This window comes from Phycodurus eques, chromosome 7 (genome assembly GCF_024500275.1).
Source record: "Phycodurus eques isolate BA_2022a chromosome 7, UOR_Pequ_1.1, whole genome shotgun sequence".
Taxonomy (NCBI): Eukaryota; Metazoa; Chordata; class Actinopteri; order Syngnathiformes; family Syngnathidae; genus Phycodurus; species Phycodurus eques.
Window position 1 is genome coordinate 22,789,309 of NC_084531.1, and position 26,699 is coordinate 22,816,007.

General features: G+C 39.3%; 1 protein-coding gene across 3 annotated transcripts in view; it reads right to left on the reverse strand.

Annotated features, from left to right (window-relative positions):
* vps53 (VPS53 subunit of GARP complex) overlaps positions 1 to 26,496 on the reverse strand; it is a 30,281-nt gene extending 3,785 nt beyond the window's left edge. Inside the window, exons 1-20 of one of the 3 annotated variants that reach the window (XM_061681942.1) lie at positions 26,373 to 26,496; positions 25,911 to 25,991; positions 23,976 to 24,025; positions 23,820 to 23,886; positions 17,151 to 17,237; positions 16,673 to 16,788; positions 15,247 to 15,366; positions 14,298 to 14,376; positions 14,038 to 14,181; positions 13,772 to 13,914; positions 11,577 to 11,718; positions 9,130 to 9,234; positions 8,599 to 8,693; positions 6,140 to 6,382; positions 4,717 to 4,864; positions 4,071 to 4,153; positions 3,894 to 3,972; positions 3,627 to 3,775; positions 3,470 to 3,539; positions 3,192 to 3,329 (exon numbers count right to left, since the gene is read on the reverse strand). In XM_061681942.1, coding sequence (XP_061537926.1) covers positions 3,192 to 3,329; positions 3,470 to 3,539; positions 3,627 to 3,775; positions 3,894 to 3,972; positions 4,071 to 4,153; positions 4,717 to 4,864; positions 6,140 to 6,382; positions 8,599 to 8,693; positions 9,130 to 9,234; positions 11,577 to 11,718; positions 13,772 to 13,914; positions 14,038 to 14,181; positions 14,298 to 14,376; positions 15,247 to 15,366; positions 16,673 to 16,788; positions 17,151 to 17,237; positions 23,820 to 23,886; positions 23,976 to 24,025; positions 25,911 to 25,991; positions 26,373 to 26,459 — 2,226 coding nt within the window. In that variant the 5' untranslated portion in view covers positions 26,460 to 26,496. Of the gene's footprint in view, positions 1 to 3,191; positions 3,330 to 3,469; positions 3,540 to 3,626; positions 3,776 to 3,893; positions 3,973 to 4,070; positions 4,154 to 4,716; positions 4,865 to 6,139; positions 6,383 to 8,598; positions 8,694 to 9,129; positions 9,238 to 11,576; positions 11,719 to 13,771; positions 13,915 to 14,037; positions 14,182 to 14,297; positions 14,377 to 15,246; positions 15,367 to 16,672; positions 16,789 to 17,150; positions 17,238 to 23,819; positions 23,887 to 23,975; positions 24,026 to 25,910; positions 25,992 to 26,372 lie in introns of all 3 variants that reach the window. The other 2 variants (XM_061681941.1, XM_061681943.1) reach the window with 2 other exon arrangements.
* Between the last annotated feature and the right edge of the window lie 203 nt (positions 26,497 to 26,699).

The following is a 26,699-nucleotide window of genomic DNA, read 5'->3' on the forward strand; positions in this document are numbered from 1 at the left end:
TTTCAGCTTCCTGTGACAATTGGTCACATTGGCAAATGTTTGAGTCCGTGTGGGTTATGTTCCGTGCCTCCATTGTTAAGACTGCAGTGTACCATCAACACAGTGTAGAGTGGAAATACTTTGAAGGCAGGCTCTCATACCTCTGGGGTTGAAGTCACAGAGTTGGTTAAAAAAAAAAAAAGAAAAAAAAAAGCTTTTCAATGGGAGAGACAAAGGGATTGATGAGATCCGCCTGGAGGTCCGAAAGGCTCTGGATGTTGTATGGCTGTCATAGTTGTCACGGTCTACAAAATTACATGGACATCCGGGACAGTTCGTTTGGATTGTTGGTCCCCCTTTTTAAGAAGGGGGATCAGATTGTGTTTCCAAGTACAGGGGTATCACACTCCTCAGCCTCCCTGGTAAGGGAGGATTGAAGACCCAGTGAGGCAAGGCCACGGCAAAGGCCCATCACAGCTTCCAGGGCAGAGGGCTCCCTCTGTGGTAACACTGGTAATTGCATAAATGTTATACTATAAGATACTAAAAATATTTTTAAATAAAATAAATGTAAACTAATATGATTTAAAAACACACGAGACCTAAAACTACATTGACTAAAAGGAATTAAACACATAACAGACCTAAAAACATAAGAGCAGCATGAAGAGAATTTTGCAGATGATGCAGTTCTATTGGCTTCATCAAGACGCAATATTCAACTCTCGCTTGAGCAGTTCTCAGCAGTGTTAAGTCATTGGGATGGGAATCAGCACCTCAAAATCTGACGTTATGATTGGATGCCATAGTAAAGGGCTTGACCAAAAAAAAAAACAACAACAACAACAACAACAACAACAAAAAACTATACTGTGTCAAAATAAGTATACAATGTCCAGGAGACGCGTGTACACGACGAAAGCTCAAACAAACAGCAGCTATTCCTGGAAGCCAGAAAGACCAGTCGCTGTCTGTTGATTGCGCCAGTGAACAACAGCAGCCAATTCAGGAACTAACGGACTTCGTTAGCTATGTGTCGGTGTTTTGAGATAGTCAGTTGGTTCCGGGACCACTGTTCCGGGTTTCACTGTAATGTTTGTTTGTATTCAACTAACACTGCCAATTCCATCACTTCAAACTCCATTTCGCGCTTGCGGTGCTCTCGCAAACGTTCTATGGAGAAAAACAGTAGATCTAATTAAAGTGCAAAACCCTCTTAAATATGCCGGTGTCCACCACTTTTACAACTGGTGCAAAAACCGCTTTCAAACTGTTAAGAGTGAATGCACACACAATTTACCGCCTGCTATTTGCGATCAGAGTAAAAGATTGCAATCTTAGTAGATCACACAAAAAACGCCCACCAACAGGACACACAATCTGTCAGTGAATGGGAAATTTACCCCCGCTATTTGGGATCTTAGTAAATCCGGCCCTTAAAGTCAGCAAGCACTGGCTTTCTAACACAAAAACCAAGCAATTTGTAAGTATGAGTTTTGCGACACTGTCAGTGCTGATAGAAAATATTTAAACTTGAGATATGTCACAATTGTTTAAAAACATAGTCAATCAAAGCTCTCTCTGGTTGTCAAGCCATGAGTAGAAATTGTAGAACTCCACCAAATCTGATCAACAAGACAATACAGTACAACAAAGAACAACCTTCGGAAGGAAAGAAGTGATCTTGGGACCGACAGGCATTCACTTAGTGGGTGTGGGCATTTTTCTTCACCCCAGGGACAGTTAAGGGTGGGGTAATCTGGGGCAGTAAATACCAGGGTTCCCTTGGATGTCAAATGCTTGGTTTGAGACAAGGCCAACTGTCTTGACTTTCACAATTACTCTTTGCAATGAAAACTTACATCCAACACACATGCTGTGTTTTGGAGATAGTTTGGTATTAGTAAATTTATTGATTCCTTTTATATTTTTGTGATGACAGTAGCACAGTCTGTAATCACCTGGACAGTCCTTAATGTGTACCTTATGTAGGTAGCCCTTGGGGGGGGCAAGGACCTTTTTGAGTTAAAGTGGATGCTGTTCTCCTCACCATAGGTCCATAGTACCAGGAACATAGCAAAAACACAATCAACCAAAACAACCATCACAGTCACATTCACACATAAGGGCACTTAAGACTCACCAAGGAAATTAATGCATGTTTTTTTTAATGCGCGAAGATGAAGCGTCTGGAGAAAACTCAAGAAAGCGCAGGGAGAAGACCCAAGTCCTTGCGCCACTTTGGTGGATCATTATTAGAAACATAATGACAAAGATTATATTATTAAAAATAAATACAGTTGTCTTGTACTGTGTTAATTTTCTGGGAATAAAATGTTGAATTTACAACTATGTAAATGAGTCTCCTATAAAGGATTAAAAGAGCAAAATATTTCCCTCGAGGACAACAGATTTTTCTCTTCATGTTTTAGTACCTCACTCAGTTGAAAAGGCTGCAGACAAGTGGTGCCAAGCTAATCTTGTTCGGCCATGATTTACATCCATCCATCCATTTTCTGAGCCGCTTATCCTCACTAGGGTCGTGGGGGTGCTGGAGCCTATCCCAGCTGTCATCGGGCAGGAGGCGGGGTACACCCTGAACTGGTTGCCAGCCAATCGCAGGGCACATACAAACAGACAACCATTCGCACTCACAGTCACACCTGCGGGCAATTTAGAGTCTCCAATTTATGCATGTTTTTAGGATATGGGAGGAAACCGGAGTGGCCGGAGAAAACCCAAGCAGGCACGGGGAGAACATGCAAACTCCACACAGTCGGGGCCGGGGATTGAACCCGGGTCCTCAGAACTGTGAGGCTGACGCTCTAACCAGTCGGCCGCCGTCATGATTTACATTTCGAAGAATAGATCAGTTTCAGCATTAGATTAGTTAAATGGATGACCAAGATATGCGGACCTCATAAAGACTCTAAAGTAAAGTTCCAAGCCTTTCAATTCTTTTGTTGACATGGCATACATTTACCTACACTATAGGTCTGTCATAGCATTTGAAGTGTCCCATTACAATTGATTGGCACTGATAGTGTTTCACTATGCGCCACTTAAGATGCAAACCTGACAATTCTGAGTTTGTGGGAAAAGTAAACTATCAAAGGTTTATTTTAAAAATTCATCCAAGAAAGGCAGGTACTTTGTAGGTAAAGCTACTTTGTATAGAATCATGCCAGTCTAATATTACCACAGTTACTCACCTTAAGTATCATCTCTGCACGGGTCATGCCCTTCACCACAATCTTAGTGTAGCTGGCAGGTGCCTTGCGAAGTACCTGGGAACCTATGGAGGGCAGATCTAGCAGGACTGTCTTTAAAGAGTGTGTGTCCAGGAGGAGCTTGTTGGGAAGAATACACAAGATGAAAAGCCAGTGAAAAATAGGAGCTGTACAGTTGTAGCCCATACAGATAGAGCTAGCAATGCACTTCAGATAGTGACAAAAATGAAGCTGACATTTAATAATTAGCATGCACGTACTTGTTCTGCTCCCACCATGCTGATAGGTTTGCATCGGAACAAGTGATTGATAAATTTGGGGATGAAAGAGCTGGAAACAAGAGATGAAAAACATCCAATTTATGCATCTTTGCTTCAGACGTATGTATCAAGAAACTAAGGATGTCTCGTGTATTACTTTGTGAATTTGATGCAAAATTGTGTGAAGTATTTGCGCGTGGAGGCCAAATTGTCTCTGATGATTGGCACATTCTGCTTGATGTGCATGATGATTGAAGTCACATAGGGACTCTGGTCACCGACATGCTCCACATTCTGCCATGGCATCTGAGAGAAAACGGAATTCACACACACAGTCACATAGCCTCTTCATAATATGTTATGTAATTGATGTTTTATTGCATAGTGTTCGCCATAAGAATAGATATTTAACCGTGTGTCCGACCTTGCTCATTGCAGTGAGAGCAGGGTCACAAGCAGCATCAAGATCTTGAACAAGTAGCTGGATACTATTAGAGATCACACTGGTAAAATAGTTAAACATGAGATGATAAAAATATAACATAAAATAAAAGGCAGGCTGCTATTGAAGAACAATAGATGAACAATATTTGCTACATACGTGCTGAATGTATCCATCTCCCCAGTCAAATTAATTCTCTCCACCAGGATTTTATCTACTTTCTCTTTAAGTTTCTCTTCAAGCTGTAAAAAGGCAGATGTCCATACAATATTCAGTAAAGTACTTACAGGATATGTAACAGAGCCATCTATATGACTGACTTGTCTAAAAAACACGTTTGGGTAATACTGCAATCAAAACCGACACTATTATCTAAGTGGACACTTGAGTCAAAAAAATAAAATCCATGTTAAAGTTGAAAACTCTCCAAGTGAATATATTGAAACATAGGTGAGTAAATTGGAAACCCCACAAGACACAGGTTAAAAAAAAAAAAAAAAAAAAAAAAAAAAAAAAGTTTTATATATAATCCTGCACACGAAAGCAGGTGCACTGAACCTATAATACTGCTACTGCTATAAAAATGTTCATTATTTTTCTGTAAAATAGAAAAAAATGACAGTTAATTTTTAATTAACTCCCACAATAACTGCTAAACTTGTCTAACAATAATTACAATATTCTTCATCTAAATTTCCCATGAAAAGTTAACGCGAGTCAAATCCCCCTTTGCAATCTTCCTTACAGCTGAATAAAAGCAGACAGCATTTAAAGAAATACATTTTCTAATATTAAATGTACATGCCTGTTGCGTTGTAGCAAGGCAATACTCGGCAGTGCTAAGGATGCTACAGATGAGGCACAGCTCGTCAACAGTGAACTTGGCCGTTTCCGAGCCTTCCTTCTCTTTCAGCAGACTGCTGATCGTCAGAACCCCAGTGTTACTGCTTGACCTGTAGATGGATACAAAGTGACTGAGTGACAAGCACAGTAAAGAGTTATCTTGCAAGAAGCAAGTAGTACTATCACTGTCATAGCTAGAAGTAAGTGGTATTGTGTTGGAATTGAGATTTTTTTGTTTTAAAGCTACTTATGTTTGTTCAATGATGGAACGATGAATAGTGTGCATAAAAGTGTAGCAACACTGCAGCAACAAGATTATCATTAATAGCCAGAATAAAGTGATGTGATCAACGACCATTGATATGAAGTTGCTCTCAAGAAACCTTGAAAAAATTAGGTAATAACTCACCATATAAGACAAGTGTGTGTGAGAGTACCATTGAGAGTATGTTTAAGTAATCGCATATGGTCGACAATATGGCATACATTAGTCAGCGAGCGTATGTGTAATTAGCATGTTAGCATATCTGCAACTCAAACAGCATAATTGTGTATGTGGACCTGTCGGTGATGATTTCTAATGTGGCTAGTGATCCAAATAATGTTACTACAATTTGCATACTATTGACATTGCACAACACACTACAATTGCCATGTTACTGCTACCCATTATAATACTGCAAGGAGAAAAGCTATTCATTTCAAAATGAATTTTCCAAGTCCCTAATGGTTTTATCACCACACCAGAAGAAAGACCACATATGGGTGTGACAAATGTGGATTAAATTACACTGGGGAACAATTTTCTGTTGAATTAGATTTTTATGCTGATTAAAACTAAAATTGGCATGCTGATTCCAAAATTGTAGTCAGGTTTTTTTTCTAGCACGTTAAGTTTTTTCTTCACAGCTTACCCTCCAGATAAGCAAAATTCCCCTGATTAGCTGTAGTAAGACTTGCCAGCTGATTACGATTAGACTCATCTACAGCAACGTGGCAACCTGTTTGCGCAGTCACAATTGAGATATCAATCAATATCAGGAAACAGAAAGCTAGCATAGTAGGGATTAAGAGGATCTGTGCCATATCCTTTGTAAAACATAATAGTGTTAAATAAACATTGGAGTCATCCCTGCTTCTTTCATATTTCATTGTATGTCAATATTTTATAAAGCAAGAACATATCTGTTAAGTACAGTAGTTTTCATATTGTTTAAGAAAACTAGGATCTATAGTTAAGAAATTTGACGTGACAGAGAAAAACTGAGATCAGGTTTGGATTCCGCATCCAAATTTTTTTTAAAAAACAACTGTCAGATCTAGCGAAACAAAAATTGTGTTCCACAGTGTTATGTTTTAGTTGAACAGAACTAATGTATTCTTACTTAGGCAGGTTGCCTGAGAGGATCTTCCAGGCATACTCCCGCAGGAATTTCTGAAAGATGGTTGTGAGGGCAATCATGGGCTCCCCAGTGCTCAACTGGGAGCACTGGACCATGCATTTCTTGTAATAGACAAAGAGGTCAGCACAGCTTGGCAGCACAGCGCCGCCCTCGTCTGTGGCAACCTTGGGTGGGCCCTGTGCTCGGAAGTCAGCCACAAACCTGTCTATCAATTCGCCTAGGTTCCTGAAAGAAGCACAGACTTAATTACCAGATGGGTTAACTGGCTCGCATACAAAAATGTGATAGTCAGGCCTGTGGATTTAATTGAAATAAGCACTGACAAACATCATTTAAAGCTGCACATAACAACTATGCAATCATAGCTCTTCTAAAACTGCATTCATTTTTGGAGCAATCACTACCTCCTGTGGAAAGGAGGGACTGTCGGGGGAAAAGTGGACGACTGTGGCAGTAACAGAGGGAAAAATATGGGAAGAGGGAGAGAAAAGAAGAAAGCCAACAAACAAGGAGGGAGCAGACTAAAAAGGGGGGCATCGAAAGAAAAAAATGAAGAGGTGGGGATTAAAAAAAAAAAAAAAAAAAAAAAAAAAGAGCGGTTGCTGAGGCAGCAACTTATTCAAGCTCTCTTGCTCTCTCAGCGTCTGTGGTCATGTAGCTAATGGGAAACATTTCTGCCACAACCGAGTTAGTGGCATGTCCAGGAACAAGAGATGGAAAGACAGACAAGCCAGTGAGGTAGAAAGCATGAGGGTGTGTGTTTGTGAGGAACGTGAAATTGGGAAACAAGGGTGCATGTGTCAACTTTATCCACAATCAGTCCCTGTTTATACATTTATACAGTGGCGTGGATAAAAAGTGTTTGCCGCCTTTCTGATTTCTTATTTCTTTTGTATGTTTGTCACACTGAAATGTTTCCCATCAAACACATTTAAATATTAGTCAAAGAAAACACAAGTAAACACAAAATGCAGTGTTGAAATTAAGGTTTTTATCATTAAGGGAGAAAAAAAATCCAAACCTCCATGGCCCTGTGTGAAAACGTGATTGCCCCCTAAACCTAATAACTGGTTGGCCCAACCTTAGCACCAACAACTGCGATCAAGCGTTTGCGATAACTTGCAATGGGTTTCTTATAAAGTTGTGGAGGAATTTGGGCCCACTCATCTTTGCAGAATTGTTGTAATTCAGCCACATTGGAGGGTTTTGGAGCTTGAACCGCCTTTTTAAGGTCATGCCAGAGAATCTCAACAGGATTCAGGTCAGGACTTGGCTAGGCCATTCCAAAGTCTTCATTTTGTTTTTTTCCCGCCATTCAGAGGTGGACTTTCTGGAGTGTTTTGGGTCATTCTCCTGCTGCAGAACTCAAGTGTGTTTCAGCTTGAGGTCATGAACAGATGGCCAGACATTCTCCTTCAGGATTTTTTGGAAGACAGTAGAATTCATGTTTCCATTTATCACAGCAAGTCTTTCAAGTCCTGAAGCAGCAAAACAGCCCCAGACCATCACACTACCACCACCATATTTTACTGTTGGGATGATGTTCTTTTTCTGAAATGCGGTGTTACTTTTACGCCAGATGTAATGGTAAACACACCTTCCAAAAAGTTCAACTTTTGTCTCGTCAGACCACAGAGTATTTTCCCCAAAAGTCTTGGGGATCATCAAGATGTCTTCTGGCAAAATTGACATGAGCCTTAATGTTCTTTTTCCTCAGCAGTGGTTTTCGTCTTGGAACTCTGCCTTGCAGGCCATTTTTGCCCAGTCCTTTTCTTATGGTGGAGTCATGAACACTGATTGACCTTAACTGAGGCAAATGAGGCCCTGCAGTCCGTTGGATGTTGGTGTGTTTTTATTTTTTTTAATTTTATTTTGGTCGGCCGGCCACTCCTGGGAAGGTTCGCCACTGTTCTATGTTTTCGCCATTTGAGGATAATGGCTCTCACTGTGGTTCACTGGAGTCCTAAATTTTTAGAAATGGCTTTATAACCTTTCCCACACTGACAGATCTCACTTTCTTTCTAATTTGTTCCTTAATTTCTTTAGATCTCAGCATGATGTCTAGCTTTTGAGGATCTTTTGGTCTACTTTGTCTGGCAGGTCCTATTTAAGTGATTTATTGATTGAGAACAGGTGTGGCAGTATTAGGCCTCAGTGTGGCTAGAGAAATTGAACTCAGGCATGATAAACCACAGTTATGTTGTAACGGGTGGGTGGGCAATCACATTTTTCACACAGGTCCATGAAGGTTTGGATTTTTTTTTCTCCTTCAATAATTAAAACCATTTAAAAATGTTGTCTTTACTTGTATTGTCTTTGACTAGTAATTTAATTTGTTTGATGATGGGAAACATTTAAGTGTGACAAACATGACACAAAAATAAATCAGGAAGGGGGCGGGCACTGTATGTATATAAAGCATAAACATGTTTGTTGCTCACTTGTCTTGAGATTCTATGTAGACATACAGATGGGGTTCAAAGCACTTGGAGATGATGCCGTGGAAAGGATTATCAGGAGCCTTTGGTTTTCTGGGCTACAGGAATGCAAGAAACACAATCATTAAGACAAACGACGAAGATTTGTTTAGATAAGTAGCTATTGAAACATCAATCAAAAAATAATATTTTGCATCCTGTCCATTGACGCAAATGCATCTCACTATTAAGTGGAATAAACATTCACACATTTTATTATTTATAAAAAAAAAATAAAAAAAAAGTTAAAGTTAACTAAATTCACCAGTTAATGCCAAATTCATACAATACATGAATAACCCTTCTGCTAATAAACCACTAGCAGCAGCAACACAGTTGATGGGGCCATTATGTAGTACAGAATGTGTGTAGTACGTACAGAACACTTCTGCAGGATAAATTTGCCAAAAAGAACCCAGTTATTAGTAAAGCTACTGAATGGGAAATATACTGTACAGTGAGTGCAGTAAAAGTTTTTATTGGAGTTTATCCCACCTTTGCCAGATCATCATCCTTGTCATCTTTCTGAGTACCCTCATCTTCACCTTGATCATCCTCCAAGAAAGGATTAGAGGGGTCTAAAGGGCTCTCTGGCCTCTTCTTCTGCACAGAAAACAAAATTATTTTGGTTGTACAGCTCAATCTATGTCACACAATTCTAGGAACTGGAGAAATCATTTATTAACATTTATAGACAATTATCTGAAGGATAATGTATCCACTTTCCACACCGTCCATTTTCATTGGAAGACCTTCATGTCACCTCCAATTATAAAATCCCACCCTGCAAAAGTGTACAGAACCAAACTCGTATAAACTCAACGAAAGAACCTCTGCGGAGCTAAAATATTTTCAGAAGTACAAAGCCTTGTTTTGGCCACACAAAACCTTTTCCAATCATGATCTGTCCATTATTGGTAAACAACCAAATGACATACAGTAGAAAGCTTCCCTAGAAAAATGCACAGAAAACACTGTGATTGTGCACATGTTGGGAGAATTCCATATTTTGAGAATTACAATTAGGACCATGAGGCACCAACATTGAAATTTTAACAATGCAGTTAGGGCTGGGCGGTCAAATAATTTGATCAAATAATACAAAGTTTGTCAGGATGATTCTTTTATTGTTAGCCACTACTGTACTTCAAAGTACGTCCCTGCTGCCATGCTCTGCTTCCGCTAACAACATGGTTGCTAGAGTGGAGCTAGTTTACCAAAGCAGAGTCAGTCCTGGCAAATTAGGAACTTTGTCACTTTAACGACTTCTCCTACCCTCTTCGACTTAAAAAAAAAAAAAGACAAAACTTGTGTTCAGAAACAGGCATCATGAGTGGAGTCATTTTCCAATTGTATTCCATTTGACATGAAAGAAGCCTGGTGGAAAGTAACCGTGTCCATTTATATATTGCAAAAGCAATGATTTATCGACATGTTGGATACGTAACCTGAGATGTGTGCTTCCAAGCCACAAATCATTTGCCAAAGTCACCTTGCCTCACCTGTGTAACTTTACATGAGAAACGTCCGCAAGACAAGAACTGGAGAAAGTGCAATTCTTATACTGTACATACGACAGTGCATTTTTCATTCATTCATCTTCCGTACCACTTATCCTCAACAAGGGTCGCGGGACAGTGCAGTTTTAGTATGTTAAATTGTTGAACATGTTACACGTTAATTAGGCTTTACACGATCAGGATCAATAACCGAGCACCGATCCGATAACAAGATGGAGCAATGTGTCTATTTAAATGACTTGTTCAATTACTGCATATACTTGTGTACATAATTGCTCAAAAAAATATATTGCATCTTTGTTCATCTATTTATGCCAGTGAGGCATAGTGACAGATAGAACAAATGAATCGTCTTCTATTAGATGGCAGGAAGTGCATACAGTAATTAATGTATCCACTTTTTGTGACATTTTTGTTTGTTGGTGTGCCATGAGATTTTTCAATTGTAAAATATGTGCCTTGGCTCCATAAAGGTTGGAAATCACTGCTCTAGTCAGATCATGCATTCTAATCAGTCAGGTCAAACCAACATTACAACATGACAGAAATAATGGCTGCTAACTTACTGTAATTAAATTACTTTATTGTAATTAAATTACTTCACACACACCAAATCTTTAGAGTATGATTCGACAGAATGCGGGCATGTTTAAGTACAACCGTTAGTTGCTAGGCTACATAACGTTTTGTTGCCTTCTTGCGAACCGTATCGTATTAAAAGTATGTGAACATACCTCAAGCAAACCTTAAACGAACGTCCTCTCCCGAGAACCGGTGACCACCAACACACGTTTTTCCCCATTTTGTTCTTATAAACACACGCCGTGATCCACTGCTGTTGTTGTTGCCACGGTAACAAGTGTATTCGGTCACATTTGAGTTGACAAGATGAAGCCCAGTGATCGTAAAAAACGGATGCGGTGGTAACGGAATACAAGATTTTATTGCAAATTACTTTTGCGGAGCCGATCAACATAAAATACTAATTATCGGCCGATACCAATCAGGCTGATCAGATCGGTGTAAAGTCTAACGTTAATTTATTGAGAATTGTGTTTAAATCTGTTATGAAAAATGGAAATTTTTACCAAGAACCATTTATATTCACATTACTGAATAATATTGATTTCTATTATTCTGTGAAAGTTGATGCACGTTATTGCTGGGGAAAATTGTATTAGGAGAAATAAAGCAGGAAAAGAAGTTGGGGGGGAAAAAAATAGCAAAACCTTTTTTGAACAATGTCATTGTCATGTGCTTTTACTAAGGGACGGGGAAATTGGGATTTTATGAAGAAAAAAAAAAATGCTCTAAGGCCCTACCACACTGCCCGCAAGGAGAGATAGAGAGACAGAGAATTCTGTCTAACAATTTACAATACGTAAGAATAGAAAGAATATCTGTGCCTGTGCTAGTTCTTACCACAGGGGCATCAGTCAATGTGCATCCTGTAAAACGTTTTGCCAGCAGACTTTCAAAGTTTGTGGTCCTCTGAATGGCAAATAAAAGCAGCTTCACTTCGATCTCCTTGGCTCGTGTTCTCATTACTTTGGAAAGCTCAGCTCTTTTGGAAAACAAACAAAGAAGTTGACACATGGATGACAAATGGATGAATGATTTGCCCGTTAGAGGTACAGTACTCCCCCCGTTATTTGCAGGTGATAGGGGCCAAGCCCTGCAGCGAATAGTTAAAATCTGTGAGTCATTAATGCCCCTTCCCCAAAGGGTTTATAATTCATAAATGCAAGAAGATGGCAGCAAAGCACTAATTTTATCTAATTGAAACTACTCAACTCAATTCAACACAGATGCTTGGCACTAATATGCCACAAGATGGTGGCAAAAAATATTATTGTCTAAATGATCTCTTCAATTCACTTTCACATAGTTCCTTGGCCCCAAAATGCCAGAAGATGGTGCAAAAGTAATACATTTAATGCTTTGGCATGAGCCACAAATGGTTAATAGGTAAATTTACAAATGCCAAACCGAATATGCGGGGATCCACTGTATACTACATGTGGGGGGAAAGAGAGAGAGGGGGAAAACAAAATCATAGCACTCTTAATTAGTCCCACCATTCTCAAACTATTTTGCCAAAAAAATGATGAAGTTATGCGAACCACTGCGAAAATAGGTTATCCGAACCATCCATCCATCCATTTTCTGTACCACTTAGCCTCACTCGGGTCAAGTGAGGCTAAGCTGGGACCCTGTCCCTGTCCCAGCTTTCTTCCAATAAATCTAAATCGCAATTGGGCAAAAATAAACCTGATATGATTGTGACACACTTGGCGCACAGCTCCTAGATTACGTCTGAGCTGTAGCATTTTGTACTGTATTTAAGACTGTCCTCTTCAAGCAATTCAGAAACAAAATTGGCTAAACTTTGAGTTACAGTTACCGTAGGTGGAGTTTTGTTTTGTTCAGAACATAGAGGGGCTCAGTGGAGCACAAAAAGCCACACTCAATTGGTTAAAAAAAAGTTACATCCAGTACTATAGCTTTAAAAGTTTTATATATTGAGGCTTAAGTAATATTTAAGATATAAACCAGTTTCAAAAAGACCTGGGTTAATTAAGACTGCACCAGTCCTAATACTGGTAATTAGAAATGGACCTTGTGTATTAATTTAAGCTTATTGGTATAAAACTTGACTGACATTTGTTAGTCAAACTACAGAAAAGGAAAACCCATTACAGTAAACAGTAAACCACACCTTACTTTTTGTCTTGCTAAAAGTAGCCTGTTTTGAGGGGGCCCTGTCTAATGCAAGACAGTTATACCCACCCCATAAACTGCTGGTGCAATGCCAAGTATGGATTTCATTACCATGACAGCTCGGAGTGGAGCAAGGAGGCTGCATATTGAGCAGAGCACCAGTCTAAATATACATACAAGCAATGAAAAAGTAAATTTTCCATACGTTACCTTAAAGTATTTAGGTTAGAAATACAGTATATTCGTGATGATCTCTATGGCGGTTTCGGAGAGGAAAAATAAATAAATAAAATCTGCATGAGGTTAATGTACTTAGAAAGGTTTTCACCCTTCTCAGGGGTCCCTAGCCCCCCAAAGTATGAGAAACCCTCAATTAATCAGCTATATGCGCTTGTTTCCACTTTCATCTCCCATAGGTATAATAGCCAGGTGCCTATTTTTGTTTTGCTATATATTTTTTTTCTTTGACAGTAGTTAGTTTGATATTAGAGAAAATATGAGCAGCCTATTCTTACTCTTCTTACAATAAACATGCTTTTACTTTTGTCAGTTTTACATTTTTCAATATTAATTTCACTTTTATAAACCGTTAAATCCAAGAGCAAACCGAAAATATTCCAACTCCTTTGGCTCTCAAACTGAAAAAGAAAGACTGAACTATTTCGCTGTTCGGTCACTGCTCAAGAAGGCCACTTATATCAATTGAACTGAAAATTGGCCAGAATCAAAGACACAACAAGCACATGACACCATTGTGCTTCACTTTCCCGTATTCCTTTTTCATTTTCTGCCAGTAATTGACTATTTAATTAGATTCTGATCTAATCAGTCTATTGTTAAAAAATGAAGGCCTTTGTACAGTCATCAGTCAAGGAAAAGGGTTTTTTTAAATTTACCTGGTGACGTGGCAGAATTCCACTGCAATACGTTCTGTCATGCACCACTCCTCTGGAAACATGCGTCCGTATTTTTCTTCGTAGTCAACGAGTTGCCGCTTGATCCAGGCATAGCGGCGATCAATCTTGTCTAACCACGCAACCTAAAACATTTTGTAAAACACTTTGTTCTTGCGCGCTATCATTCAAAAATATGAGTCATTAAGCCTTCTTTAAACCAAACTATAAGTAGGTTAAGAGTTGTTTGTTTCTGAGTGTTTACGCACATCTTGGTTTTCCTGAAAGAGCACAAGGTACTCAGAGAGCTGCTGCCGGATGAACTTTTTGATTATCTCCTGTTTGATGCGTGGGTCAAGAACATTTGCAACCAGACAGGCATCCCTTAACACATTACTTGGCCCACCGGGCCTCTGTGGCGAAAAAAAGATCAAGAACACTGTGGCTTTTATTTTTAAGATTTTTAGGAGAACAAACCTAAAAGTGTCTGAAAACACATTTGATAAGATGTCATGTGGCATGTGTTTACCTTGGAGCCCTGCGATGGGAACGCTTCTTCAAAATCTGCCAGGATCTGAGTGCCCAACTCACTCTGTGCTGCTTTTACTCTACACAAATCAAAGAGGAAATTCACAGTGGAGGTGTCAAGAGTTTTCAAAATGTGTCATATTTCTCTATGCTCCCATTAACAACATATTTATTCTGAAGCTGTTTCCAAGATTTGTAAACTCAAATGAATAACTCTAAAAACTCTAAGCTATTGTGTCAATTTCAGTGTGTCATATCTCGGACTGATAAGTAGAGGTCATTCAGAGTCTGAAACATAGTATATTGATGTTTTTTTCCAAATCAGGCACCCTCTAAAAGTTAATGATCCTTTGTATATACTGTAAAAGTTGCTCAACAAAACTGAATTGTTCTGATATGCATAAAAAATGGTCGTTAACAAATACAATAATGTTCACTTTCGATTGACAATTCCACAAAGGTTCACTAATTTCCTTTTGCCAAAGTGGAAGAAAAGGGAGAAAAGTCAGTTAAATAATAAAAATACACATTTTTGCTTGTCCAATCTGTACTCAAATATTTTAAAAGCTTCATTCGTTCAGTTTTCTGTTGTGCTTCACGCTATTAACCTGTTCTGTCTAGTCTATCTGCATTCATTACTTCCCCCTCTCATATTTCTTTACTTTCTCCATCATCTGTTTTTCCTGCAGAGTCACTTCTTCCGTGCAGCTGTTGTTTGGTATTCAACACTGTCTGCCACACCTCGGCCAAAGCAGACCAGATGGTCATCTTTCCAGATTAGGCGGATCAACTCTACTCTGAACTTGGATATGGCCTTGTCTCATTTGATTCTAGAACTGTTGTTAAATGAGGCCATAACTTTCCATACAAGATACATAATCTAGAAGAATTGTTCCGTGCAGAAGACATAAGCAACTGTGCATACACATACCAAGTATGAGGTACAGTACCTCTCAGAGAGCTGTCTGATCTGTGGTATGCCCATATACTTGTGGAAGTGCTCAAGTACGTTTACCACTCCTTGCAGGAGATTGGCCACCTCACCATACTGCCTTTTTCTGGTCATGGCCCTGGAACACATGCATACATGCCTAAATTATTTATTTTTATCACTGTCAAGGTCATTCAACAAAAATAACTGAAAAAGATTCAGCATCACTCTAACATGTAAATACAACTCAAATATTAGATTAAATGACTTGTTAGTACTGATTAAATTTTTGTCATCAAAACAAGATTCAAAATTAACAAATGTGTTCAGAGTTGGCTGGATTACTGATCAAAATTTACACGCACGCACGTACGGGGCACGGTGGGTTAGCACATCTGCCTCACAGTTCTGAGGCCCGGGGTTCAAATCCCGGCCCCACCTGTGTGGCGTTTGAATGTTCTCCCGGTGCCTGTGTGGCTTTTCTCCGGGTACTCCGGTTCCCTCCCACATCCCAAAAACATGCACGGTAGGCTCATTGAAGACTCTAAATTGCCCGTAGGTGTGAATGCGAGTGTGAATGGTTGTTTGTTTCTATGTGGCCTGCAATTGGTTGGCGACCAGTTCAGGGTGTACCCCGCCTCTCGCCCGAAGATAGCTGGGATAGGCTCCAGCATGCCTGCGACCCGCGTGAGGATAAGCGGTTCAGAATATTTGTCAGTTCCATCAAAGCGAAACAAATTAAGAGCAAAAAATTTATAGTCTACTGTTGACCAATTGACCACCATTAGTATCAGGGATCTCGTTTGATGTGCATCCTGCGTTTGAGACGCACAGAAATTAGCAGGGACACATAAAACATCATCACGGCGCAGCGAGCCACCAGCGAAATGGCTTTAGATTCACACAACTGAGGCACTTTAAGGAAAGTTATGTATGGTTATATAATGTTGTTGGAATTTTTTTTTTTATTTAGTATATTGCTCTAAAAAAATTTGCTATCGTGGCAGGCCTAAACACATAACACTGTATTTTGAACAAGAGCAATGGATAACAAAAATATTGTAAAAACAGTCTAAAAAAGAGGAACAACTTCAATAAAAATCAGCAATATAGTGGGACCGCGAAGCAAGAACCGTGATATAGCGGATGATTACTATATCTGTATTCCGTGATGATAAATTGCAGAGACTCAATTGTTCCCATGACATGCATCCTGGGACTCACATAGTCTCAAGTGTAAAATTATCTATGAGTATTGGTGCAAAATCACATTGTATAATATAATATATACAATCCCATTCTAAATGTTTTTAAAAATACACAATTATAATGCGTGATATGCAGGTAAAAAAGGCGCATATTTGCATGTTCGCTGAACTGATTTGATCAGCCCACATTTGGTAATAAATCAAAGGTGTTTTTATGTGCAAGATAGTTGTACCCACTCTAAAGAGTCCACGCCTCCCACTAACATATGCAGGTGGTTCAGTGTGGTGATGGATGTAGTGAGGTGGCGCTTCGCATGGTCTAACTGCTTTATGTCCCTGGTAATCTCTTTGACCTACGGAAGAAAAAGAAGGAGTCAAGAAGGTTGGACAAATCAAAGGTAGGGGCGGGACAAGAAACGAGACAGAAACAAAGCAAATGCAGGGAACAAAACGGCAGGCAAGAAAATTTGTTTTTCAGATCGGGAAACACAGCTAACATAAAGAGCAACAGATATGCCGATCTGAGAACTCATTACTTAGAAATCTTGAGGGAGGGTCTAACCTCCACTTCCAATCCTTCCTTAACTCACTCCACATTCTAAACCTTCCCCTAACACACAACAGACTCACACAAAGGCTGCCCAGTGTTATTTATTATAACTGACAGAAGGTGCAGATTGAACTTCCCTTGTTGTCTGTGTGTGTGCATACATACCATTTGTTCAGACTTCTCTGCCTTGTCCTTGATGTCTTTGATTTTTCCAAAAAGCTGCTGAATTGCTATCTGGGCCTCTTCCAAAGCCTGCACATATCACATGCATCAATATTAAAAAAAGATTAAAAAATAATAATAATTACAATTAAAAAATAGAAGCTATTCAGGTGTTTTGATAGCTAACAATTGTGAGTGAATACAGAATGGGACTTGGAATTGAATCATCAATTCACATTTAACAAATTAATAAGCACAACGCATAAAAATATGTTTTTTTTTTTAAATTATTAAACCACCTCATAAACACCAGATCCTCCTTGCATCGCCAGTTATTTGTATGGACACTGAAACTTGAGTTCATGATACATTCACACAGCATCTATCTAAACTGTTGAAGCTATTATAAAAGGTTAGGATTTTGTTCTCCATCCAAACTCTGTCTTAATGTAGGTAATGTTATAGCAATTTACCACATATCTTAGCGTGTTGGGGGATGGTGTGATTTGCTTTGGGAGTGGGCGGTAGTTCTGGCAACATGTGAGGTTGGTTGCTATGGCATACAGAGTAATGAAGCAATAATTTCAACTACAACATACAGCTGGTAGCCATAATTGGTCTAAAGTACAGGAGACTGTGTGCCAAATTGGCAGCAGTCTAAATAACACTACCATAGTATATGTTACAAACGAAACAACACTTGAAATTTGGTTTGTTTTCTATGATCATAAACTGGGTGCATGGTTGTGCGACTTTGATACCAGGACTGTATTTCAGTCCTGGTATCAAAGTCTGGGTGTGATTTGCAGGGATGACTTTTATTCACTCTTGCAATGAGCTATGGCTCCAAGTAAAAAAATTATCCTGCCTGCAATGTCATCCTCAGTCTAATTGGCCGACCGGGCACAGACTCAAACCAGGCAAAGGGCCATGAGAACAAGCTCAACATGAGGACTGTGACTATCGAGGTTAAAGAGATAATTTGCAGTTTTGATAGCAGAATCTATTTAATAATACAAAGTTAAAGTCGAAAAACAGCTAGGCTGTTGTTGAAATATTTCATCATCATAAACATTGTCCTCTAATATGTTAGCTTAAAAACAAATGTTATGACATCTCATGCTACACTCACTCTTACACCAAGTCCTGGTTGTCCCACACATTTGTCCTTTTAGTGATTAATGTCAAATGCGCTTTTAAATTCAGCTTGTGTTAATGTAATGTAACATTTGATTATTATTAAATATGCTAAAGCTGTTGGAATCTTGTTTTTTCTTCATCATTTTAGAGAAGGAGTGGTACCTTTTATCGTATTTTTAAAATAGAGTTTTAGCATATGGAATGTATTATTATTAACCAAAATAACTTACAAAACAAATATTTCCCCTCACAGAATTAATAAGCTATCGATCTATTTCTACAAAGGTGGGAAGAAATGGAAGGGGTAGGATTACTTTATGAATTCATTGTACATGTACTACAATGGGAAGATGGCACAACCATACAAATATGCAACATACAAATGCTAGCACACGCGCAGATGTTTAACAGCTGGCATGAGCTGTGCACACACAACAGAGAAAAGTGTCTATATATACACACACAGTAAATACCCATTTAAAATCAGTGCAAGCTGTATCTTTGCTTCCTCAAGTCATTGGGAGCCACAGTATAACAACACTAATGGAGAGTTAAAACCTACACTTTCATGTGCTTTAAGAAAGTCTATGTATTGAAGATCACCAAGGAAACAGGAGAGACGATATTAGTCCCACAAAGTATTTTATAGTTCACCTGTGTCTTTGACATCATTCTGTGACTATTTTTCCAAGGAGCTTGTTGCAAGAGTAAGGTACAACCTGATAACATCCTGGGAAGGCCAGTGCATTAACATAACATTATGTGAAGACTTCTAATTGTAATATAGGTGGAGAGCTGTGTGTGGACCCTATGACCACTTTTAATTTAGTATACTACAAGAAAAAAAAGTCATAGAAAGCCATTACAATATGAGAAGATTTTTTGATCAAAATAATTTTTATTACAAGAAAAAAAACTAAACCAAAACCTGCATTAAGATAGTTGAACGTCTTGTCAATGTACACTTTAGTATGAGTTTTTTGACACATCAACATGATTATGAGTCAGTTAAATGTGATTTGATAAACAGCTGTGTCAGTTCCTTAGCTAAAATTATACAGACTTAAATTGCTTCTTTTGTAGGATGTGATCGATGATCATCGAAACAGACCTGGTTAAATAAAGGATATTGATTGATCGATTAATTTCATTACAGTGTTAATGAGGTTTTTTTCCCCTTTTGTAGCCCTAATATGCCCCTGCAATAAAGAACATTTAAAAAGCTAGAAAAACGAATGTAAACTGCAAGTCCGCGAGTTGATCTGGCAGTTGAATGAATGAGAGTTTCCTATAATTTTAAAGAACTTCCCTGTAGGTGATCTTAAAGAAAATCTGTACATCCAGAGGAGCCAAGAGCCTTGAAGGCTGCAATTGTCACTCATGCAGACTCAGCCGAATCAATCTGGCTTGCTGCCTAGTGCTCATTTCCTGTATTTAGCCTCAAGGAAAGCAGAGGGAGACCACTGCCCAGCAGGCGCCTTCATGCCCGAGATGCTATCTGCCTTTCCACACAAACACGACAGTGTGTGCCTTCGCAGCACCTCCCATCACATATAGTGTGTATTGAAGTATTTTGAATGGGAGAATCAAAATGCTTAAACAAGCCAGAGAATGTATTAACTCATTGACATGAATTTAAAATACAGGGTTCTCAACTTGACTTAAACACCATATAAATCAAACAACCTTCTGGAATTATTGTGAGAGTTGAAACATTTCCCTAGCATAGTGTTTAATGCAGGCATTTTTAAGTAATCCACTTTACATACACAAAAAAAAGGATTATTGCAAAAACACCCCCCTCCATACTTAGTCTGTAAAAGCAATTGAAGCACAGTCGCATCTGATAAGATTCTTATCTTCAAATCACGACACATAACTGAAAAACTAATGCATAATGCTGCTCCTGCTTGTGTCTCAGATGTTACTTTAAATGAGAAGTGCAGAAAGCACATTGTTAGAAAGGCACAAAAGAACTGATTCAGTGTTAAAAGAAATAAATAACTAGATCCGTCAAAGACGGAGGACGGGGATGATACGTGTCGAAGGTAAAACTTTCTGAACTGCTGTTTCTGACAATATAAAATATTAAAATGTAACATTAAATATGAATGTGAATTTATTATTTTTTTTTATTATTATTTTTGGACGAAAAGGCCCCTCAACGTTTTTGATGCAGTGTGTTTAAATAACATACATACAACAACATAAAGAGCACGCACACAAGTAGAAAATCTGGACGGGGAAAGGCTATTAATCCAACACATGCAAGGAGCAAGCAGGGACACAGTGTGTACAATATGGCAGAATTTGCAATTGTGCACTAGCAATAGCATGTTCATTATGATATTTGCAACAGCTCATCTTTAAATTTGCAATGACTTGGACACCTTTCACTCTGACATCTCTCCTTGCATGCCTGGTTGTGTGTTATGTAGTTCTCTGTGTGCTGTGCAACACAAAATATACGGCAGTGTGTGAGTTGAAGTTCCTCTTGAGGTATTATAAGGAATATAATACATGTTATGACATCTCATGCTAATGGTTGTTTCTGTGTGCCCTGCGATTGGCTGGCGACCAGAGTTCAGGGTGTACCCCGCCTCACGCCCGAAATAGCTGGGACGGGGTCCAGCACGCCCGCGATCCTAGTGGGGATAAGCGGTACAGAAAATGGATGGATGGATAATAAATACAAAAAATTTTTTTAAAAACACCAACCCTCCAGCCTCAACCTGGATTTGAACCTAACTGTATTGGGTTAAGAAAATGTACAGCAGCCAAATAACCAGGCTTCCAAGGCAGGCTGTGGACACACAGCCATAGTGATCACATTCTCAATGACATTACCTCTACCTTTCACCACAGTTGGCCAAAACAGCTAAAGCTCACAATTCTGACGCCGTTTATCACTGAACTCTGAGCACAAAACCTGACCATGGACTACATACAGAGTTGTGGCCTTCTATAGAGCCATAGTGTCTGCGTATGCGGGTTAGTCAAGAGGGCTCTGTGGCGGGTGTGGTTCTTACCCCTGTAAGATTGACCCCAGAGCTGGGTGAGGCACCAGAAGAATTGGAATGGGGCACCTGTGTGAGATTCTATTCTGGAAAAATTATGACTAGAGTCATGGAGAATGGCATAACTTCAGTTGTATATGACTTCCATTTCAAAGGGCTTGGCTTTTTGGTGTCACTGTTAGTGTACAGTTTTTTTTTATTTTATTTTTTATACCGGGTTCCAACCCAGATTAAGGGTACTATACCACCAGAATAGCAGGGTGTTCATTAATCCTGCTGCATAATAGGAGTCAACTCCCTATAGTTCATAAGAGTTAGTTCCTTCAGTCTTAACCAACGGTCACATTTCGCTTAGTAAATAAGTGTGGTAGACAACATTGCTGATGGTTTTATTCTAGTGGGGCCGTTATGTCTCAATCTTCATCCTGAAAAGAGCACCTTTCCTTCTTTCCATCTGCAGAAAAGATTTTCCCTCTGGAAATGTTGGAAATGCTTCGTGGCCTAGGAAAAACAACCTCAAGTTATTGTGTATGTGCAACCTGATAATGTTATTCGTCTGGGGTTGTACTAAAGTGTTTCCGCTTCCAAACAGTAGCAAACTGGAAAAGACATGGCCACAAGGGCAGACACCCAGAAGACAACACACACCAAATGAAGTCTACTTTTCAGAACCTTCATGGCTCAACCGTCAGGTGTCATGTTCCCTTTAAACCACAAACCCTTGACTGGGAAAAGGCTTGAATGAAATATGCAGGGGCTTGTCTTTTCCATCACGCTCTTACAAGAAGGCCTGGGTTTTTACTAAAGTATACACAAGGGGAAATATTTCCCAGACATGTTTTTTGTAAAAAGGTACAGTTTGCGCAATGGGGATGAATCTGAGTCATCATGTCCTTTTCCATGGGTTGCAGTGTAGACAAAGGAAAGGGAAAGCAAGAAGGATCCCTGGTTTTCCAGAGATGAGAACATCCATGACCACTTGCTCCATCATGACTCCAGGAGATGGATAAAGTTGAGAGCCTTTAACTGTCCATATAACGGATGTTTAACATTGAATATGATATTTCTCTGTCTCAAGTATAATATCCGGTAAAATATTTTACATTTGTCTTTGTGTCTTACTCCTTAAGATGGATATACACACCAGCAATCAGGCCAATTTTGAGTATTTGAGCAAAAGTTCAAGTCTCAGATGTCTATGAGGGATTATAAGGAGAAAATATTATGTGTTGTTGGGTGTGCTCAGAGATTTTTCCTCTTCCACCCGCTTTGAAAACAGTTGGGACTGACGGCAATCGCAAATGTTAAACAGATTTTGCAAATTCTCGCGTGCGGTCAACACAGCGTTCAGCTGAGCCACTGACTTTATGATTGAGACATGAAACAGAACAACAGCAGATTAGAAAGTGACGGTTGCCATAAACAAATAGAGGAGCGACTGGTTCTGTTAAGTGTTTTAAAGTCCTTCACCAGAATAAAAACAACAAGGAGAAGAGTTTACATCCACAAGCTAGTTGTTAAGATATTCTAACAGCCAGCCAAGGATCTTTGATTTCTTCTTTTACTACGCCATGCCGCCTCTCACAGTACAGTCTAGTTCAGTACTACACCAAACTTTTGGTTCAGGGGAGGAGACTGCAATTTATCTGTGAACATATGGTCACGTGTGTGGTGTGCTGGTCATCTCGAGTACATTAAACACTACAAAAGGAGTAAGAACACACGTGACAAATTTTTTTTCGGCACATGTGGGGTCTGTCATGTTGAAAATTGGTTAAGATTTAAAACATTGGTGTGTATCCATCTTTGAAAGTGAGACTTGAAATTAAATTAAATCAATGCATTAATAACAACTGGACAGTAATTTAAGAAATTAAAGTGTTAAATACGGCACGGTGGATGACGGGGTAGAGCGTCTGCCTCACAGTTCTGAGGACCTAGGTTCAATCCCCGGCCCCGCCTGTGTGGAGTTTGCATGTTCTTCCCGTGCCTGCGTGGGTTTCTCTGGGCACTCCGTTTTCCTCCCACATCCCAAAAACATGCATGGTAGGTTAATTGACGACTCTAAATTACCCGTAGGTGTGACTGTGAGAGCGAATAGTTGTTTGTTTGTATGTATGTGCCCTGCGATTGGCTGGCAACCAGTTCAGGGTTTACCCCGCCTCCTGCCCGATGCTAGCTGGGATAGGCTCCAGCACACCCACGACCCTTGTGAGGAGAAGCGGCTCAGAAAATGGATGGATGGAAGTGTTAAATATTTCAAATGAGACATTATTTGCACTACAGGATAACAATACATTTTGTATAGAATGTGCAAGGTTTTTCAGACAGTCGACACCTGGGCACGCTGAAGCCTATCCCAGCTGACTTTGGGCAAAGCAATAGTGTGTTACAGTAATTAATAAAATAAATTAACAAGTAAATTTAAAGTAATACAATAGCTCCTTTAACAGTCACAAATACTTAGTCTTTTAGGCTGAAAATAACCGGTGCAAAATTTGACTCGTCAACTCACCTGCCTGCCATCCTGCCCCACATTGGTCTGACCTCTCACCACTGTCCTGATGTTGTCATCAAGGCGCCTGAAGAATGTAACATGATTATATTGTGTGTGTGTGTGTGTGTGTGTACATATATATGCATAATGAATATCAAGAATTTATTTATTTACCTTATTTTCAGACGTATCTTGTTTACCACATCATCAATATTCGCAAGGGACTGGGGGTTAAGAAAATCATACGTTACACAAACAAGAAGTGATTATTGAAGCAACACTTCAACATTTGTCTTCAAAAATGTAATCCGTTTCATGCTATATTTATGTGATTTGTTTCTGTGAATTATCCATCCATCCATTTTCTGTACCGCTTAACCTCACTAGGGTCGTGGGCGTCCTGGAGCCTATCCCAGCTATCTTTGGGCGAGGGGTGGGTGGGGTACACCCTGAACTGGTCGCCAGCCAAGCACAGGGCACATAAACAATTTATGTTAAATCCTAAAATAACTTTTTGATTAATCTTGCGATTCCAGTTGTATTTTATTGGCTCACAGAGCCCCCTCATGGCAATATAGGATACCTACACAAGTAGACTGGGACAACGTTCCAGAGCCATGATAGGATCTTCCACCTGTCCATTTTGTAGAAACCGTTCCATAACTTTTGTAAACAATATGCGGCAGGGTACTTTTTGGTGGCAGAAAGCGAGTGACTGACGTTGCCCTAAACTGAAAATGACAAAAAATATATACTTGCACAGCCAGATATTTCCCCAAAAGTTTCTTTTTCTTTTCTATTTCCATTAAAAAAAAACACCTGAATTAAACAAGCAGAGATAAATCGAGCGGATACCTTAAATAATTGTACAGAGAAGATCGCAATACCACCTGCTGGCGGACTATCCATTGCAAGAGGGACAGACTGGGAACCAAACAGCGATCATCGGGTTTGTGAAAGGCATTTTCTCACAGGTATAAAATGTTTGGTTTGGTTGTCTTTAATTTTGCAAAACATTATGGCAACACTGTCAACATAAGTCAGCTCTACAGAACGCTATCCATCTCCTCGTTAAAAGAGCAAGTCTGTGCTGGCATGGCCCCACCTTGCGGGTGGAGGGGGCCAGCCCCACCCTTCCGCAATGTGCCAGCTCAGCAACTAACATACATGTGATATGGTGTTCATTCAATAATAAGTTACATAGACACACTATAAGCTTTAATTGTTTGTGCTGGGACCAATAACAACAAGTTATATTACGATATCAACTGACAGATTCTTACTGGTGTTTAGGCACTATAAAAAGCATCCCACCACACCACTAATCAGTAGCACTGCCTTGCTCATTTCCCACATCCTGTCCTGTCCTTTTCTGTCCTCTCTTATCTTTGTTGCATGTCCTCAACAGGTGTTCCATCCACAAATAAGAATACGATTTAACTGTTGTAACATTACTTGTGGTCAAACATCTAGACTGTCTAACTATTGTTCTGCTGTGGTTCGCACTCCTCTTCCCCTTGTCCACTCTGTCCATCCCCTAAAACCCTTTTCCATTCAGCTGCATTTTCAATAAACATCAGAATAACTAAAAAATAAGCATAGGAAGTATTTCAAACTCCCCTGTTGCACAGCAAAACTGTTCCAGCAGAATGGTAGACCTGTATGCCCTTTCTGCATGCCCAGAATATAATATATATATATTTGCATTATATTTTATTTCCATGCTGCTATTTTTCACATATTTTCCAAATAATGGCTCAGCTAGGCTGTAGTTAAGTGCAGCTGTCTATTGCAATGGGTAATATGCTTTCTAGATCTATGGCCAAATATATTTGTGAAAATAATTTTAATATCAGGCTGCCATGTCACTCTGTTCGACTCATAAATGTTCAAATCTGACTACTCAGGTCAGTGCCTCACCAGCCATGAACCTCACCACACATCTTTCATCAAATGACGTAAGGGTTGTTTTTTTTTTTACTCAAGGAATGCAGGGAATGTTTCACTTTCGGAATTGTTACGCTGAAATACAGCGAACTTTCCTACAGTATTGTCATTTTTCAGATGCACTCATATGCAAGAAAAAAAGTTAGCTTGCTGTCCTTTTACCTGTTCGGTGGGAAACAATGTGTTGATGTATTCCACAGCATTGAAGTCTACTTTATCAAGTGGATCTTGACTTGGAAAGACCTTGAGAACACATAAACTTAGTTTAGTCAACGCGTCATATTCATATACCTTTTTTGTTCAATTAATATAAAACCGACCAACGGCGATTAGTAACATGAGCAAATTAAAATGTCTCCATCTTGCTAAATTAGCTCGTTGACATTTATCTGTGGATAGGAGTATAAGCACAGCTAAAGCATATATGAAGACAGTATTTTCGACCTACTTCTCAGTTTGCACTGGTCTGACGGGGTTAACGGGGGGGAAAAAACAAACAAATAACACAGCACAATGCTAGCGCCACAAATAGCAGGTACCGAGTGATACATCTTCGTCATTTGTTATCAAAATCCGTCAACTATTCGCCTCAAGCGTCATTATTTTCAAACCCCAAAAAGCCACCTGTTCAATCGCTAGTTGTACTTCTGGCGTGAGATGCAAAATTGCCTCCAAATCATCGGCAAATTCAAATTCTTCTTCCTCCATCATTGTCAAAACACTAAAGAGCTAGAGAAGCTCTCACTTCCTGGTGAAAAGGCTTCTGGGATATTTACCGATGACGCAGGCGGTGGTGCGTTCAAAACTATCGAGAGAAAAATTAAACATTAGTGACTGCTTCACCCGAAAAGTACATTATCGTACTTGTGTCTTTATTAATTCGTTTGATAGCCCACATTAACGACCTACCAATGTTTTCCACCTAGTATTAAACTGATAAGTGGAGAAGTT